The sequence below is a fragment of the Chiloscyllium plagiosum genome, unplaced genomic scaffold, assembly GCF_037043375.1.
Source record: "Chiloscyllium plagiosum isolate Xiang-an unplaced genomic scaffold, Cpla_swu_hap1 HiC_scaffold_33, whole genome shotgun sequence".
Classification (NCBI taxonomy): domain Eukaryota; kingdom Metazoa; phylum Chordata; class Chondrichthyes; order Orectolobiformes; family Hemiscylliidae; genus Chiloscyllium; species Chiloscyllium plagiosum.
In genome coordinates this window covers 13532847-13549757 of record NW_028270171.1, presented here as the reverse complement: position 1 = coordinate 13549757, position 16911 = coordinate 13532847, and the positions used below count along the sequence as shown (strand labels likewise).

Genomic DNA, 16911 nt, shown 5'->3' with positions numbered 1-16911 from the left:
GGGAATAACACAGCAATGCCTGAGGTTAGATGCTTCCATCTGATTTACTCTTGCTGCTAAAGTCAGCAGTTTGCAGTCCAAGCTGATCCTAGCTTCCTCCCAGCTTCCCATGTGCTGAAGGATTCTCCTGATGCAGTTTGATTTGACCCAGTGATGTTGAAGGAGCAGTGATTTCTCTCCAAGTTGGGGAGTGCTGTCATTCTGAAAGAAAACCTGGAGATGCTGACTCTCCTGTACAGCCCCTCCTTCATCTTTGGGGGTTTCAGGGATCGTGGGTTAGGGAGGGGGCTCTCCTGGTGACTGTTTGAGTGAATTTTGTAGTGAGCATACACAGCAGCCTTCAGGGAGGGTTTAGGTCCTTAACATATTTATTCCCCAACGTAAAACCTTTTATGGTAAACAATCAAGTCAGGCCGACATACTCTCTACAGTGCAGGCTGAGGCCATTCAGCCCATTGAGTCTGCACCAATTATCTGAGCAGCATCCTGTTCAGACCCACCCAATCCTCTTAACCCTGCATTTCCCATGGCCGATTCACCGATCCTGCACATCTTTGGACTGTGGGAGGAAACTGGAGCACTCATAGGAAACCCACACAGGCACAAGGAGAGCATGCACACTCTATGTGCCCACACACTCCCCCGAGGCTGGAATCAAACCCAGGTCCCTGGTGCTGTGAGGCAGCAGTGCGAACCACTGAGCCACCACACCATCCTAAAGAAACATGTTGTTGCACACCAGTAGAGTCATACATCACAGAAGCAGACCCTTTGGCCCAACCTGTCCATGCCGACCAGATTTCCAAAACTGTACCAGTTGCCCTTGCCTGCATTTGGCCCATGTCCCTCTAAAACCTTCCCATTCATGTATCCGTCCAAATGTCTTTTAAATGTTATAATTGTACCCGCCTCCACCACTTCCTCTGGCAGCTCGTTCCATGTCCACAGCACCTTCTCTCTGAAAAGGTTGCCCCTCACGTCCCTATTTTAATCTTTCCCCTCTCACCTTTAGCCTATGCCCCTCTAGTGTTGCACTCCCACACCCCATCACAGGGTGGTTTTTATTGGTCAATCTTCAGTGTGCCAATCAGAAGGCTGCGTTTTGTGCCCAGCCACAGTTACCCTTCAGGAGGTGGTGATGAGCTGGTTATTACAGCCCACCTGGTGTGGGAGAGACCAGAATGCTGCTGCTGCTGAGGGGGGGCTTCCGGGACTTGGATTCAGAAACAGTGATATTGTTCCAACTCAGGATGGCGAGAGATTTCCCTGGGGCTTCGTCAGTGTTCTTGGGGCTGCATTCAGCCAGAAAATTGGAAACTATTCCACCACTTTTCATAACTTTGGTCTTGTAGATGGTGGAGAGGCTTTGAGAAATTCGCAACAGAATTCCCAGCCTCTGACTTGCTCTCATCGCCATGAATATTTATCAGGGTTGACCTCGGACCATGGTTCCATGTATAATACTCAAACTTGTAACTCAATCTGACAAGTAATGGCTAGACTGTAACCTGGTATTTGAATCAGATACTGGGTCAAAGTAACTTGCTTCCACCAATCCATCCGTCAAGGCTGTGATCATACCCTAACATTGAGTGGGGACCTTCAATCCCCAAACTCTCACAGCCCACCACTCCACTGGAGGCTGCTCAGTTCAACACAATCAACTTTAGGTTGAGACACCCTCATGTCCATATAGCTGTGGGTATGGACCATGTTGAGCTCAGAGTCCAGTTTCTGAGCTGCACATTTTACAGAATGCAATGTAAACAGAACCAGAATCTTCCTTTGGAAACATCCTTGAGTTGAGGGACTGGTCCTTCTTGAAACAATTAATAACTAAACATGGAGACAGAAAAGTTGATCATGCAGTATGTTTCTAACAGCAATTTAGGAATGGAAGCCTGAGGCCTACTACATGGCTGACGCACTCAGCGCATTTACCGTTTTGGTTTGTAAACTGGGTTTCCTGAGACCTAAAGTCAAAAAGATCACAGCAGATTCAGAAAGGATCCACAAAGTACATCAGTTGCCTGCACTAGATGACCCAAAAGCACTTCATTTCTGTCACTGTCAATCAATAGGCAAATGTTGAATGTCAACAAAATCTAGACATTTTTCAATGGACTCCCAACACTGTCATTCAGAAGGTAGGAAGACAAATCCCTCAGAGTAACAAACTAACAAAATTCTGCAAATCTGTTTTCAGCATGTTTTAATACACAACCTCAGGAACAATAGTGAAGCTTTAGAGTATGTTTTAATCTCATTTTCAGGTAGATATATTTACAGAATTTGCACTTGTGTAAGAGGTCAAAGGTCAATCACCAATTTCATCATCCACCAGTTGTCAATTCTAATTGGCTTCTGGATCCAACTCCCATTCTGTGCTGAATGGACATGGCAGCTGATCGATTGATTCACAAGAGTGATTGGCCATCACTGATGATGTCATTTCCTGCTTTATAAAATGAGGTCTGCTCCTGGAGTATAAATAAAAGTCCAAAGGCTGTGGTGATTTAGGTAGAGTTGGTGGTAATTCTAAGTTTGTGGTTGGACTGTGACTTAGTTTGGGTCGGCAAGTAGTGCAATATTTGTCACAAAATGGCTTCCCAGATTTGTCAAAACTATCACCAGGATTGTGAAGCTGCTGTCAACAAGCAGATTAACCTGGAGCTCACTGCCTCCTATCTCTATCAGTCTTTGGTGAGTGTTGTATCTATTTATAATTGCTTCTATTATGTGAAGTAAACTCTTTATTTCTAATTAACTTGATGCTCTTATAGACTGGCTCTTGTCGCTCTTGCCTATTTCACAATTCAAGATAAATTTGGTGCGACAGCAACAATGGGGTATGATACTGATGTGCAATAATGTATGTTCCTATTTATGTTCAGTGATGTTTCTGGGGTGCAGTGTCCTTGGTTAATATACAAATCCCTGATATGGCTGTCACAGGCAGCAACTGTCATTTCCCTGTGGTAGTCAAAACAGGATATTTTACAGGACTAGCTTAACCATTTTGTGGGTGGCATGATAGCACAGTGATTAGCACTGCTGCCTCAAGGTACCAGAGACCTGGGTTCAATTCCCACCTCTGACAACTGTCTCTGTGGAGTTTGCATGTTCTCCCCACTTCTGGGTGCTCTGGATTCTCCCACAGTCCAAAGACCTGCAGGTTAGGTGAATTGGCTGTGCTAAATTAATCCTCTTGGGTGAAGAGGTAAAATGGGTCTGGGTGGGTTGCTCTTCAGAGGGTCAGTGTGGGCTTGGGCTGAAGGGCCTGTTTCCACACTAAGTAAACTAATTTAGGTCCACCATATGGAGGTATCCATTGACTAGTTGCTGTTTTGCTACTTTAATGCATTCTGGTATGCTTGCATTTTCTGCTAATACCAAATAAGCATTTTACTAGTTTTGACACTGTGAAAGGAAGTTATGGCAGTGTTTATCAATGATACTTGGCTTATCTGAGCAGAGGTATTTAATGTCAGCCTGTGACTGGCCTCTGCTTAAGTAGGCTCCAGTTGAGGCCTATTTACACTTGTGTGGGTGGTCAGGTAGCCACCGGTTGTTCATCCTCCAGGTGAAGGGAAGAGTTGACTTGAAGTGTTGGTGTACCCACAAGGTGGCTGGTGTAGTCTGAAACTTGACCCAATGATTGAAGAAATGGAGACCATCAAATCAGGATGGTATGAGCATTAAAATGGTCCACTTTTTTCCAGTAATGATTTGCCCATGCCCTTCTGAAGTGTTAGAATGTCCTATTGGGAAGGTGTTTAGTGAGTGCTGCAGGGTACCTGGTAGATCATGGACATTGAAGGGAGGTGGAGAATGCAGTACCAATGGAGTGGGCTGTTTTATCCTGGATGGTGTCTGCTTGAATATTGTAGGTACACACATACAAACATGTGGTGAATATTCATCACACTCTGGGCTCTGTTTTAAAGGTGTTCTCTCATGAGATGAGGATGAAATCCCTAGAGCTCTGTTTGATGGAGGTGGGGACAGCTTTCATTGGTGAACCAGTTAGGTTTTTAATAAGGATGGATCACTCACTTTCACTCTGACCGGAGTCGTGCCCCTTCATAATCCTCAACCAACTGTTGGGGCTCTGTCTGGATCTTTCAAAAACACTAGGGTTGCCCAGACTGGAACCTTTCCTCATTAGAAAGGCAGTTGTATAGTGTATAATCCAGGGGTGATGCAGCTGGTCAAACCATTCTGCTTTATAAAAACAACTATCTACATTCTCTGGTAGAAGCACCAACAAAAGGAAATGTGAATTTAAGACAATCCAACTACTTGGAACCCCATGGACTCAATTGCAACATAATAAAGCTGTTCCCATCCCCACAACAGCCCAAAAACACCCCCTTTAGCAAATGGTAAATACAAACTCTGCTTCTGGCTGGCAGGAGAGTTTTCAGAGCATTCATGTAAGAAACATCTGTTGAAGCATGGAACCTAGTTTGAGTAACAGCTTCTCTGCTACTAGCAGTTTTTGCCTGTTAAAACAAACCAAGATTGGAGAATAACTGGCCACTCCCCTGTCATTGTTTGAAGAAGCTATTGCCAGACATAGCAGCACCTCTGCCTTTATGACCCATCTTGAGGGGAGCACAAACCAAGGACAAAACGAGTTGCTTAGAGGAGTAGCATTAACATAACATTCACTTGTGAGCATGATGGTTCAATGTATGAGTCAAATGTGGGTGTAAATCTAATGGTTTGAACTGCTCAAATCAAACAAAGCATAGTGCTATGCAGTTTACCTGCAGATGGTGTTACTAGCTTGATATAATGGTTAGGCAGGATCCAAGGAACAGGAGAATCAATGTTTCAGGCATAAGCCCTTCTTCAGGGCTCCTGTTCCTTGGATGCTGCCTGACCTGCTGCGCTTTTCCAGCAACACTGTCAGCTCTGATCTGCAGTCCTCACTTTCTCCTGATGTAATGGTTAATCAGGGTTGCATGAGGTTTTTCCTGTATTGGACTCTTCCTTGATCAAGTTACACTTTTCTAATCACTCAGTTGCTTGCTTACAATTCAAAGGCTCCTCGCACAGGCTTTCCTCAGCAAACCCCAGGTCCCCTTTCTCTCATTCCATTCCACTCATTCCCTTCCATACTCTGATATGAACACATTGTCTGTACCACACATTTGATCAGTACAATCCCAATGATCTACAAGTTACACAAAACTCTCTCCTGACTAAGCTAATGCCAGCAGTGTCCAACATCCACTTTTCTAGTTTAGCCCCAAGGAATAATGTAGTGCCTTGCAGCAGCCTCATGGTTACTTTCTCATTGAATGGCAGGACTGGCTTGAAGGGCTGAATGGCCTACAGTCCCTGTGTTCTGATATCAGTTTTGTATCTCCATGTCCTGGTGACTGGGTATTACCCTCTGGTTAATGGTGACTGGAGTAGACGGCACTTAGTACTCCAGTGGCTTTCCTTGTCATCCACCTGAACCCTCACCTTGTTAAAGGTTACAATTTCAGTCGGTTCCATGCAGAATATTTGAAGTCTACCATCCTAGACTTGGTCTGCACAGAAACAGACCCTCGAAGCCACTCTTCCATGCCAGCCAAATATCCCACATTAATCTTGTCCCATTTGGCACATCACTCTAAATACCTCCTTCCTTTATTGAAGAGTTTCAGTCAATGTCTAATATCTTCCAATTCTAATGGTGTTAATGAGCAGAAACATGAATTTAGTTTCTCTCCTCTGATGCTGTACCAGACCTGCTGAGCAACTCTCCAGCTGTTTAATCCAAATTAAAACATGGATGTTGTGTGTCCTCAGGAGGAAGCTGGGGTTAAGAGCTGCTGGCTCACTGGACAACACTAGTATATTAAAATCACTTGAGAATGCAAAGGATTAATAACTGCTTGAATAGTCAGTCTGATTGAGGGCTAAATTTAGTCTCTACTTCTGACAACTAGAACTGGGGCCAGTGATGTGCTAATGGGATGGAAATGGTTCTCTTTCAGATGTCGTACTTTGACCGGGATGATGTTGCCCTGCACCATTTCTCCCAGTTCTTCAAAGCTCAGTCCCAGGAGAAGCAGGAACATGCAGAGAAGCTGCTGAAATTCCAGAATCAGCGTGGAGGCAGAGTCCTCCTCCAGGATGTGAAGGTGGGAATGTTGGAGGGGAATGACTGCTCTCGTGATGTGGCTTCAATCCATCAGTAACAGGGTTTGCTCATCCTGAAGGGGGAAGTGAAGGGCTGTTGCTTGTCCTTCCCATATGATCTCTTCCATCTCGCACTCACTGCATAGAAACAGGCCCTTCGGTCTACCATATCTATGCTGACCAAACTACACTAATCCCACCTACTTGCACTTAGTCCTTCACCCACTATACCCTGGCATTTGAAGTATTTGTCCAGATGTTGCTGCAGTGCCAATGGACTAGCTGCCTCCCCCACACTCAGGTGCTGCATTCCATATTTATCAAGTTTCCTGAGATCCCACTAACACCCTTTCTCTTCAAATCATCCTCTGGACTTTGAGGATGGTACTGGCACTACATGTCTCAGTGCCAGTGACCCAGGTCCAATTCCAGCCTCTGGGAACTGCTCAGTTTGCACATGGCACAAAGATGTCCTGGTCAGTTTGGTCACGCTAGGTTGCCCAGTTTCCAGGGATACACAGGCTACATTTTTCACTAAACAGGGATGGGTTGGGGCAGTGTGGACCCTCTGGAGGGTTGATGTGGACAAATGGGCTAAATGACCTGCTTCATCCCACTGTCAGGATTCTGATTCTGATCCTTAACTGTCCTTTGTTTCCATGTTTCAGAAGCCAGAGAGGGATGAGTGGGGTAATGGTCTGCAGGCAATGCAGGTTGCCCTGGATCTGGAGAAGAATGTGAACCAGAGTTTGCTGGATCTACACCAACTCGCCACTGCCCAGACTGACCCTCATGTAAGCTTTACCACCTCATTCTCATCACTGCCTGACCCTCAGGGCAACACCTCACTGGTTGGTCTTTGTGGGTTTGAAATTCAATAATGCAACATTTGGGGAGATGTGATTTGGTGATGCCAGTGTCAAACTGGGGTGTACAAAGTTAAAACTAACACCAGGTTATAGTCCAACAGGCTTATTCAAAGCTCGAGCTTCCAAACTAATACTCTTTGACCACCTGAAGAAGCAGCACTCTGAAAGCCAGTGCTTCTGAATAAACCTGTTGGACAAAACCTGGTGTTGTGATTTTTAACTTTGTCCAGATGTAAGATTGATCATTCCAGATCCACACTGGTGGTTACAATGTTACAACTCTTCAGCAAGAAGGTCAAGGTGGAACTTGGATTGTAATCTGGTGGGATTGCTGAAGTGATATTGGCCACTGAATCCTCATTCAGGACCGTTGCATTGGAATGATCACCAGCCACCACAATACAACTCAGCTCCACTTAAATGGCAAGATGTGCCAGCTGAGAGGCTAATGTATTCACCAGTCCAAAATCTCTAGATTGCTGGATTTTTCAGGGTTGTCCAGAGCTAGTAGTACCCAGTCTGTTTTGCAGTGGGAATTCTCCAAACTGTCTTGGATTGTGCTAATGTAATGAGTTGTAATATTCCTGTGTTCCAGCTGTGTGACTTCCTGGAGACCCACTATTTGGATGAGGAGGTTGAGATCATCAAGCGACTTGGGGACTACATCACCAACCTGAAGCGTCTGGGAGCTCCTGAGAATGGGCTGGGAGAGTACCTGTTTGACAGGCTCTCGCTGGAGGACAGCAGTTAGTAGGGCCTGGGGTACTGTCTGCTCTTGTCTGAATGCATTACTGACTTCACTTGGACAATCTGGCTTTCTTCCCCCATACCACCTGAATGGAAATGAATAAAATGTTCTAATGATCTTGCTTTTTGTCCATCATTTGCACCACTGATCCTTCTCTCTCGTTTGTTTGCTATCTGTGGGGGGGCTTGATGTCAGTAATCATCCTGCAATTTGGCTCACATCACTGGACTAAAACATGGGGTTGTTGTAACTAAAATTCAAGCTAAAATGCCCCACGTGAGGTTGGGTGTTATACTTTCTGGAGTATAAAACATTTTTAACGATTCTTTTCTCCAAGAACTATACTTTTTTCTTTGGACTAATGCCTACAGTATTAGGCAAACAGAGGGCAGGGATGTTTCCATACCTTGTCAAAAGATCAGCTCCAAACATCCATTTCCCTAAACCTTTGATTCCAAGTTCATTTCCAGATTTGCCCATCAAGTGTTCATCTCCACATCAATGCCTTCCTTCACATTAGAAGGACTCCACAATTTGGAATCAAAAACTGCATGATGGGGGTGACCAGATCTGTTCACCTCTTTCTTATAGGCTTTGGGTGAAGTCCATGAGGTTCTGGTTTCTACCCAGATGGTGGAACTAGCTAATGATCTCAATTTGTCTGGTTATAGCTCCCAATGGAACTCTAACATGACCAGGATATTCTAAATGCTACTGTTTTCTTTTACCTCTGAGCCCAGCCTGAGGAGCACATTGGGGTTCAGACCAGCACAGGGGACTGTGCTCTTCACCCCTTGCGTTGTTACAGCCCTTAGCAGTGGGGTACACAGAGTGACTCATTTCTCTATAGTCTGAATCAAACATGCAGCACCTGCTCAGCACCTTGATGAAATACCCATTCTGGCACAACTAGGAGTCAATCCACAGCAGGGGGAGTTCTTCCCAGCAGTAGCAATGTTCTCCCACTGTCTCTCCCTCACTTTTGTGTACCTCCCTATCTGAAGACTCGCTCCTAACACCGCTCCATCACTTTCAATATACCTCAAGCCGGCCTTCCCAGAGCTGGGATAATTGACTGCAGATGCACGTTCCTGGGAGTCAGCTGAAGAAATTCTCCTGAGCTGCATTGAATTAATACACATGCTCTCATCGACACCTACAGCTGAAATGAGCAGGATGACAGTGATCTGGGAATAACACAGCAATGCTTGAGGTTAGATGCTCCCATCTGATTTACTCTTGCTGCTAAAGTCAGCAGTTTGCAGTCCCAGCTGATCCTAGCTTCCTCCCAGCTTCCCATGTGCTGAAGGATTCTCCTGATGCAGTTTGATTTGACCCAGTGATGTTGACGGAGCAGTGATTTCTCTCCAAGTTGGGGAGTGCTGTCATTCTGAAAGAAAACCTGGAGATGCTGACTCTCCTGTACAGCTGCACCTTCATCTTTGGGGTTACAGGGATTGTGGGTGGGGGAGGGGGCTCTCCTGGTGATTGTTTGAGTGAAGTTTGTAGTGAGCATACACTGCAGCCTTCAGGGAGGGTTTAGGTCCTTAACATATTTATTCCACAACGTAAAACCTTTTATTGTAAACAATCAAGTCAGGCCGACATACTCTCTACAGTGCAGGCTGAGGCCATTGAGTCTACACCCATTATCTGAACAGCATCCTGTTCAGACCCACCCAATCCTCTTAACCCTGCATTTCCCATGGCCGATTCACCGATCCTGCACATCTTTGGACTGTGGGAGGAAACTGGAGCACTCCTAGGAAACCTACACAGGCACAAGGAGAGCACGCACACTCTATATACACACACACACACACACACACACCCAAGGCTGGAATCAAACCCAGGTCCCTGGTGCTGTGAGGCAGCAGTGCGAACCACTGAGCCACCACACCATCCTAAAGAAACATGTTGTTGCACACCAGTAGAGTCATAGAGTCATACATCACAGAAGCAGATCCTTTGGCCCAACCTGTCCATGCTGACCAGATTTCCAAAACTGTACCTGTTGCCCTTGCCTGCATTTGGCCCATGTCCCTCTAAAACCTTCCCATTCATGTATCCATCCAATTGTCTTTTAAATGTTATAATTGTACCCGCCTCCACCACTTCCTCTGGCAGCTCGTTCCATGTCCACAGCACCCTCTCTCTGAAAAGGTTGCCCCTCGCGTCCCTATTTTAATCTTTCCCCTCTCACCTTTAGCCTATGCCCCTCTAGTGTTGCACTCCCCCACCCCATCACAGGGTGGTTTTTATTGGTCTATCGTCAGTGTGCCAATCAGAAGGCTGCATTTCGTGCCCAGCCACAGTTACCCTTCAGGAGGTGGTGATGAGCTGGTTATTACAGCCCACCTGGTGTGGGAGAGACCAGAATGCTGCTGCTGCTGCTGCTGCTGCTGAGGGGGGCTTCCGGGACTTGGATTCAGAAACAGTGATATTGTTCCAACTCAGGATGGCGAGAGATTACCCTGGGGCTTCGTCAGTGTTCTTGGGGCTGCATTCAGCCAGAAAATTGGAAAGTATTCCACCACTTTTCATAACTTTGGTCTTGTAGTTGGTGGAGAGGCTTTGGCAGTTCAGGAGTTGAGAAATTCACAACAGAATTCCCCGCCTCTGACCTGCTCTCATCTCCATGAATATTTATCAGGGTTGACTCTGACCATGGTTCCATGTATAATGTTCAAACTTGTAACTCAATCTGACAAGTAATGGCTAGACTGTAACCTGGTATTTGAATCAGATCCTGGGTCAAAGTAACTTGCTTCCAGCAATCCATCCCTCAAGGCTGTGATCATTCCCTAACATTGAGTGGGGACCTTCAATCCCCAAACTCTCACAGCACAACCAGTCCACTGGAGGCTGCTCAGTTCAACACATTCAACTTTATGTTGCAATTCTCTCATGTCCATTAAGATGTGAGTATGGACCACATCGAGTTGGGAGGCCAGTTTCTGAGCTGTACGTTCGACAGCATACAATGTAAACGGGATCAGGATCAGAATCTCTCCACTTGGAAACAACCTTGAGTTGAGGGCTAGTTCACCTTGAAACAATTAAAAACTGAACATGGAGTTGAAAAGTTGATCATGCAATATGTTTCTAACAGCAATTTAAACATGGAGGCCTGAGGCCTACTACATGGCTGACACACTCAGCACATTTACCGTTTTGGTTTTAAACTGGGTTTCCTGAGACCTAAGGTCAAAGAGATCACAGCAGATTCAGAAAGGATCCACAAAGTACATCAGTTGCCTGCACTGGATGACCCAAAAGCACTTCATTTCTGTCACTGTCAATCAATAGGCAAATGTTTAATGTCAACAAAATCTAGCCATTTTTCAATGGACTCCCAACACTGTCATTCAGAAGGTAGGAAGACAATTCCCTCAGAGTAACAAACTAACAAAGTTCTGCAAATCTGTTTTCAGCATATCTTAATACACAAGCTCAAATACGATAGTGAAATTTCAGAGTATGTTTTAATCTCATTTTCAGGTAGATATACTCAGAGAGTTTGCACTTGTGTAAGAGGTCAATCACTAATTTCATCATCGACCAGTTGTCAATTCTAATTGGCTTCTGGATCCAATTCCCATTCTGCGCTGAATGGACATGGCAGCTGATCGATTGATTCACTAGAGTGATTGGCCATCACTGATGATGTCATTTCCTGCTTAATAAAATGAGGTCTGCTCCTGGAATATAAATAAAAGTCCAAAGGTTGTGGTGATTTAGGTAGAGTTGGTGGTAATTTTAAGTTTGTGGTTGGTCTGTGACTTGTCTTGGGTAGGCAAGTACTGCAATATTTGTCACAAAATGGCTTCCCAGGTTTGTCAAAACTATCACCAGGATTGTGAAGCTGCTGTCAACAAGCAGATTAACCTGGAACTCACTGCCTCCTATCTCTATCAGTCTTTGGTGAGTGTTGTCTCTATTTATAATTGCTTCTATTATGTGAAGTAAATTTTTCTGTACTTCAAATTAACTTGATGCTCCTGTAGATTGACTTTTGTCGCTCTTACCTGTTTCACATTTCAAGACAAATGTGGTGTTACAGCAACAATGGGTTGTGATACTGATGTGCAATAATGTATGCAAGGTGAAGTGTTCTTGGTTAGTGTACAATTCCCTGATATGGCTGTCATAGGCAGTAACTGTCACTTCCCTGGCGTTGTCAAAACAGGATATTTTACAGGAATAGCTTGGAAACCATTTAGGTCAACCATATGGATGTATGCATTGACCAGCTACCTTTCTGCTGCTTTAATGTATTCTGGTATGTTTGGTTTATCTTCTGCTAATGCTAAATAAGCATCATACTAGATTTGATACTGTGAAAGGGAGTTATGGCAGTGTTTACCAATGATACTTGGCTTATCTGAGCAGAGGTATTTAATGTCAGCCTGTGACTGGCCTCTGCTTAAGTCGGCTCCAGTTGAGGCCTATTTAGCTCTCTGTATTATCCACTTGTGTGGGTGGTCAGGTAGCCACTTGCTGTCCATCCCTTCACCTGGAGGAAGAGTCAATTTGCTGAAGTGTTGGTGGAGCCACAAGGTGGCTGGAGTGGTCTGAAATTTGACACTGACTGAAGAAATGGAGACCATCAAATCAGGATAGTATGAGAATTACAATGGCACATGCTTTTCTTCCAGTAATGATTTGCCCATGCCCTTCTGAAGTGTTAGAATGTCCTATTTGGAAGGTGTTTAGTGAGTGCTGCAGGGTACCTGGTAGATAATGGACACTGAAGGGAGGTTGAGAATGCAGTACCAATGGAGTGGGCTGTTTTATCCTGGATGGTGTCTTTCTTGAATGTTGCCGGTACACTCATCCAGACATGTGGTGAATATTCATCACACTCTGGGCTCCTCTGTTTTACAGGTCCTCTCTCATCAGATGAGAACGAAGTCCCTCGAGCTCTGATGGAGGTGGGAACAGCTTTCATTGGTGAACCAGTTAGCTTTTAATAAGGATGGATCACTCTCACTTCCACTCTGACCTGAGTTGGGCCCCTTTGTAATCCTTCCCCAACTGTTGGGGCCCTGTCTGGATCTGTCAAAACCACTAAGGTTGCCCAGACCCGAACCTTTCCTCATTAGAAAGGCAGTTGTATAGTGTATAATCCAGGGGTGATGCAGCTGGTCAAACCATTCTGCTTTATAAAAACAACTATCTACATTCTCTGGTAGAAGCACCAACAAAAGGAAAGGGAATTTAAGACAATCCAACTACTTGGAACCCAATGGACTCAATTGCAACATAATAAAGGAGCTGTTCCCATCCCCACAACAGCCCAAAAACACCCCCTTTAGTAAATGGTAAATACAAACTCTGCTTCTTGCTGACAGGAGAGTTTTCAGAGCATTCATGTAAGAAACATCTGTTGAAGCATGGAACCTAGTTTCAGAGTAACAGCTTCTCTGCTACTAGCAGTTTTTGCCTGTTAAAACAAACCAAGATTGGAGAATAACTGGCCATTCCCCTGTCATTGTTTGAAGAAGCTATTGCCAGACATAGCAGCACCTCTGCCTTTATGACCCATCTTGAGGGGGACACAAACCAAAGATGAAACAAGCTGCTTGAAGGGGTAGCATTAACATAACATTCACTTGTGAGCATGATGGTTCAATGTATGAGTCAAATGTGGGTGTAAATCTATGGTTTGAACTGCTCAAGTCAAACCAAGCATAGTGCGTTTCAGTTTACCTGCAGATGGTGTTACTAGCTTGATGTAATGCTTAATCTGAGTTGCATGAGGTTGTCCCTGTATCGGACATTTCCCTGATCAAATTACACTTTTCTAATCACTCAGTTGCTTGCTTACAATTCAAAGACTCCTTGCACAGGCTTTCCTCAGCAAACCCTGGGTCCCCTTTCTTTCATTCCATTCCACTCATTCCCTTTCATACTCTGATTATGAACACATCTGTACCATAGATTGGAGCAGTACAAACAATCCCAATGATCTACAAGTTGCACAAAACGCTCTCGCTCTCTCTTGTGCTCTCTCCTGACTAAATTAGTGCCAGCAGTGTCAAACATCCACGTTTCTAGTTTAGCCCCAAAGGAACAATGCAGTTCCTTGCAGCAGCCTCATGGTTACTTTCTCATTGAATGGTAGGACAGGTTTGAGGGGCTGAATGGCCTACAGTCCATGTTCTGATATGTTTTGTATCTACTCTTTCATTCAGAAAATTGTCCTGGTGACTGGGTATTACCCTCTGGTTAATAGTGACTGGGGTAGACTGCGCTTCGTACTCCAGTGGCTTTCCTTGTCACCCAACTGAACCCTCCCCTTGTTAAAGGTTATAAATTCAGTTGGTTTCATGCAGAATATTTGAAATCTACCATCCTAGACCGTGTCTGTACAGCAACAGACCCTCTAAGCCACTCTTCCATGCATTAATATCCTGCATTAATCCAGTCCCATTTGGCACATATCACTTTAAATACCTCCCATTGATATACCCATCCAGGTGCCTTTGAAATGTGGTAATTGTACCAGCCTCCACTATTCCTTTGGCAGCTCATTCCATACACCACCTTCTCAAAATAGCTGCTGCTTGGGTCCATTGATGTCCATCCCTCATGTTAACCCTGTGCTGTCTAGCTTTGGACCCCCACCCCACCACGAATACATCCTGCACTCCAGTTTCCTTTATTGAAGAGCTTCAGTCCATGTCTAATATCTTGTTAGTGTTAATGAGGAGAAACACAAATTTAGTGTTTCTCTCCTCTGATGCTGTACCAGACCTGCTGAGCAACTCACCAGCTGTTTAATCCAAATTAAAACATGGATGTTGCATGTCCTCAGGAGGAAGCTGGGGTTAAGATCTGCTGGCTCACTGGACAACACTGGTATATTAAAATCACTTGAGAATGCAGAGGATTAATAACTGCTTGAATAGGCAGGCAGTCTGAGGGCTAAATTAGTCTCTGCTTCTCCCAACAAGAATTGGGGCCAGTGATGTGCTAATGGGATGGAAATGGTTCTCTTTCAGATGTCGTACTTTGACCGGGATGATGTTGCCCTGCACCATTTCTCCCAGTTCTTCAAAGCTCAGTCCCAGGAGAAGCAGGAACATGCAGAGAAGCTGCTGAAATTCCAGAATCAACGTGGAGGCAGAGTCCTCCTCCAGGATGTGAAGGTGGGAATGTTGGGGAGGGGAATGGCTGCTCTCCTGATGTGGCTTCAATCCATCAGTAACAGGGTTTGCTCACCCTGAAGGGGGAAGTGAAGAGTTGCTTGCATTCCCATCTGATCTCTTCCATCTCCAAGTCACTGCATAGAAACAGGTCCTTTGGTCTACCATATCTAGCTGACCAAACTACACTAATCCCACCTACCTGCACTTAGTCCTTCACACACTATACCCTGGCATTTGAAGTATTTGTCCAGATGTTGCTGCAATGTCACTGGACTAGCTGCCTCCCCCCACACACCTCAGGTGGTGCATTCCATATTTATCAAGTTTCCTGAGATCCCACTAAACCCCTTCCTCCTCAAATCATCTTCTGGACTTGAGGATGGTACTGGCACTGCAATATCTCAGTGCCAGGGACCCAGGTCCAATTCCAGCCTCTGGGAACTGCTCAAAGATGTGCCAGTCAGTTTGGTCATGCTAAGTATCCCAGTTTCCAGGGATACACAGGCTACATTTTTCCCTAAACAGGATTACAGGGTTGGGTGTGTCAGTGTGGGACCCACTGGAGGGTTGATGTGGACATATGACTGACTTCACCTCACTAGGGATTCTGATCCTTAACTGTCCTTTGTTTCCATGTTTCAGAAGCCAGAGAGGGATGAGTGGGGTAACGGTCTGCAGGCAATGCAGGTTGCCATGGATCTGGAGAAGAATGTGAACCAGAGTTTGCTGGATCTACACCAACTTGCCACTGCCCAGACTGACCCTCATGTAAGCTTCACCACCTCATTCTCATCACTGCCTGACCCTCAGGGCAGCACCTCACTGGTTGGTCTTTGTGGGTTTGAAATTCAATAATGCAACATTTGGGGAGATGTGATTTGGAGATGCCAGTGTCAAACTGGGGTGTACAAAGTTAAAACTAACACCAGGTTATAGTCCAACAGGCTTATTCAAAGCTCTAGCTTCCAAACTAATACTCTTTGACCACCTGAAGAAGCAGCACTCTGAAAGCCAGTGCTTCTGAATAAACCTGTTGGACAAAACCTGGTGTTGTGATTTTTAACTTTGTCCAGATGTAACATTGTAACCACCAGTGTGCATCTGGAATGATCAATCTTACAACTCCTCAGCAAGAAGGTCAAGGAGGAACTTGGATTGTAATCTGGTGGGAGCGCTGAAGTGATATTGGCCACTGAATCCTCATTCAGGACTGTTGCAGTGTAATGGTCACCATTCACCACAATACAACTCAGCTCCACTTAAATGGCAAGATGTGCCAGCTGAGAGGCTAATATATTCACCAGTCCAAAATCTCTGATTGCTGGATTTTTCAGGGTTGTCCAGAGCTAGTACTACCCAGTCTGTTTTGCAGTGGGAATTCTCCAAACTGTCTTGGATTGTGCTAATGTAATGAGTTGTAATATTCCTGTGTTCCAGCTGTGTGACTTCCTGGAGACTCACTATTTGGATGAGGAGGTTGAGATCATCAAGCGACTTGGGGACTACATCACCAACCTGAAGCGTCTGGGAGCTCCTGAGAATGGGCTGGGAGAGTACCTGTTTGACAGGCTCTCGCTGGAGGACAGCAGTTAGTGGGGCATGGGGTACTGTCTGCTCTTGTCTGAATGCATTACTGACTTCACTTGGACAATCTGGCTTTCTTCTCCCACACCACCTGAATGGAAATGAATAAAATGTTCTATTGACCTTGCTTTTTGTCCATCATTTGCACCACTGATCCTTCTCTCCAAATTGTTTGCTATCTCTGGGGGGGCTTGATGTCAGTAATCATCCTGCAATTTGGCTCACATCACTCGACTAAAACATGGGGTTGTTGTAACTAAAATTCAAGCTATCATGCCCCACATGAGGTTGGGTGTTATACATTCAGGAGTATAAAACATTTTTAACGATTCTTTTGTCGAAGAACTATACTGTTTTTTGGACTAATGCCTACAGTATGAGGCAAACAGAGGGCAGGGAAGTTTCCATACCTTGT

At 45.0% G+C, this 16911-nt stretch overlaps 1 protein-coding gene across 1 annotated transcript; it reads left to right on the top strand.

The window, feature by feature from the left end:
* The first annotated feature begins 2601 nt into the window (after nucleotides 1–2601).
* On the top strand, nucleotides 2602–16505 carry LOC148141224 (ferritin, middle subunit-like). Its single transcript, XM_087978042.1, has 6 exons — nucleotides 2602–2703; nucleotides 5997–6143; nucleotides 6810–6935; nucleotides 14766–14912; nucleotides 15555–15680; nucleotides 16350–16505. The coding sequence occupies exons 1-6, from the start codon at nucleotides 2602–2604 to the stop codon at nucleotides 16503–16505; spliced, it is 804 nt and encodes a 267-aa protein (XP_087834168.1).
* The last annotated feature ends 406 nt before the right edge of the window (nucleotides 16506–16911 follow it).

Coding starts and splice junctions, on each gene's coding strand:
- LOC148141224 (XM_087978042.1), top strand. CDS start 2,602: ATGGCTTCCCAGATTTGTCAAAACTATCACCAGGATTGTGAAGCTGCT. Junction 6,144..6,809: donor TCCTCCTCCAGGATGTGAAG/GTGGGAATGTTG, acceptor TCCATGTTTCAG/AAGCCAGAGAGGGATGAGTG. Junction 14,913..15,554: donor TCCTCCTCCAGGATGTGAAG/GTGGGAATGTTG, acceptor TCCATGTTTCAG/AAGCCAGAGAGGGATGAGTG.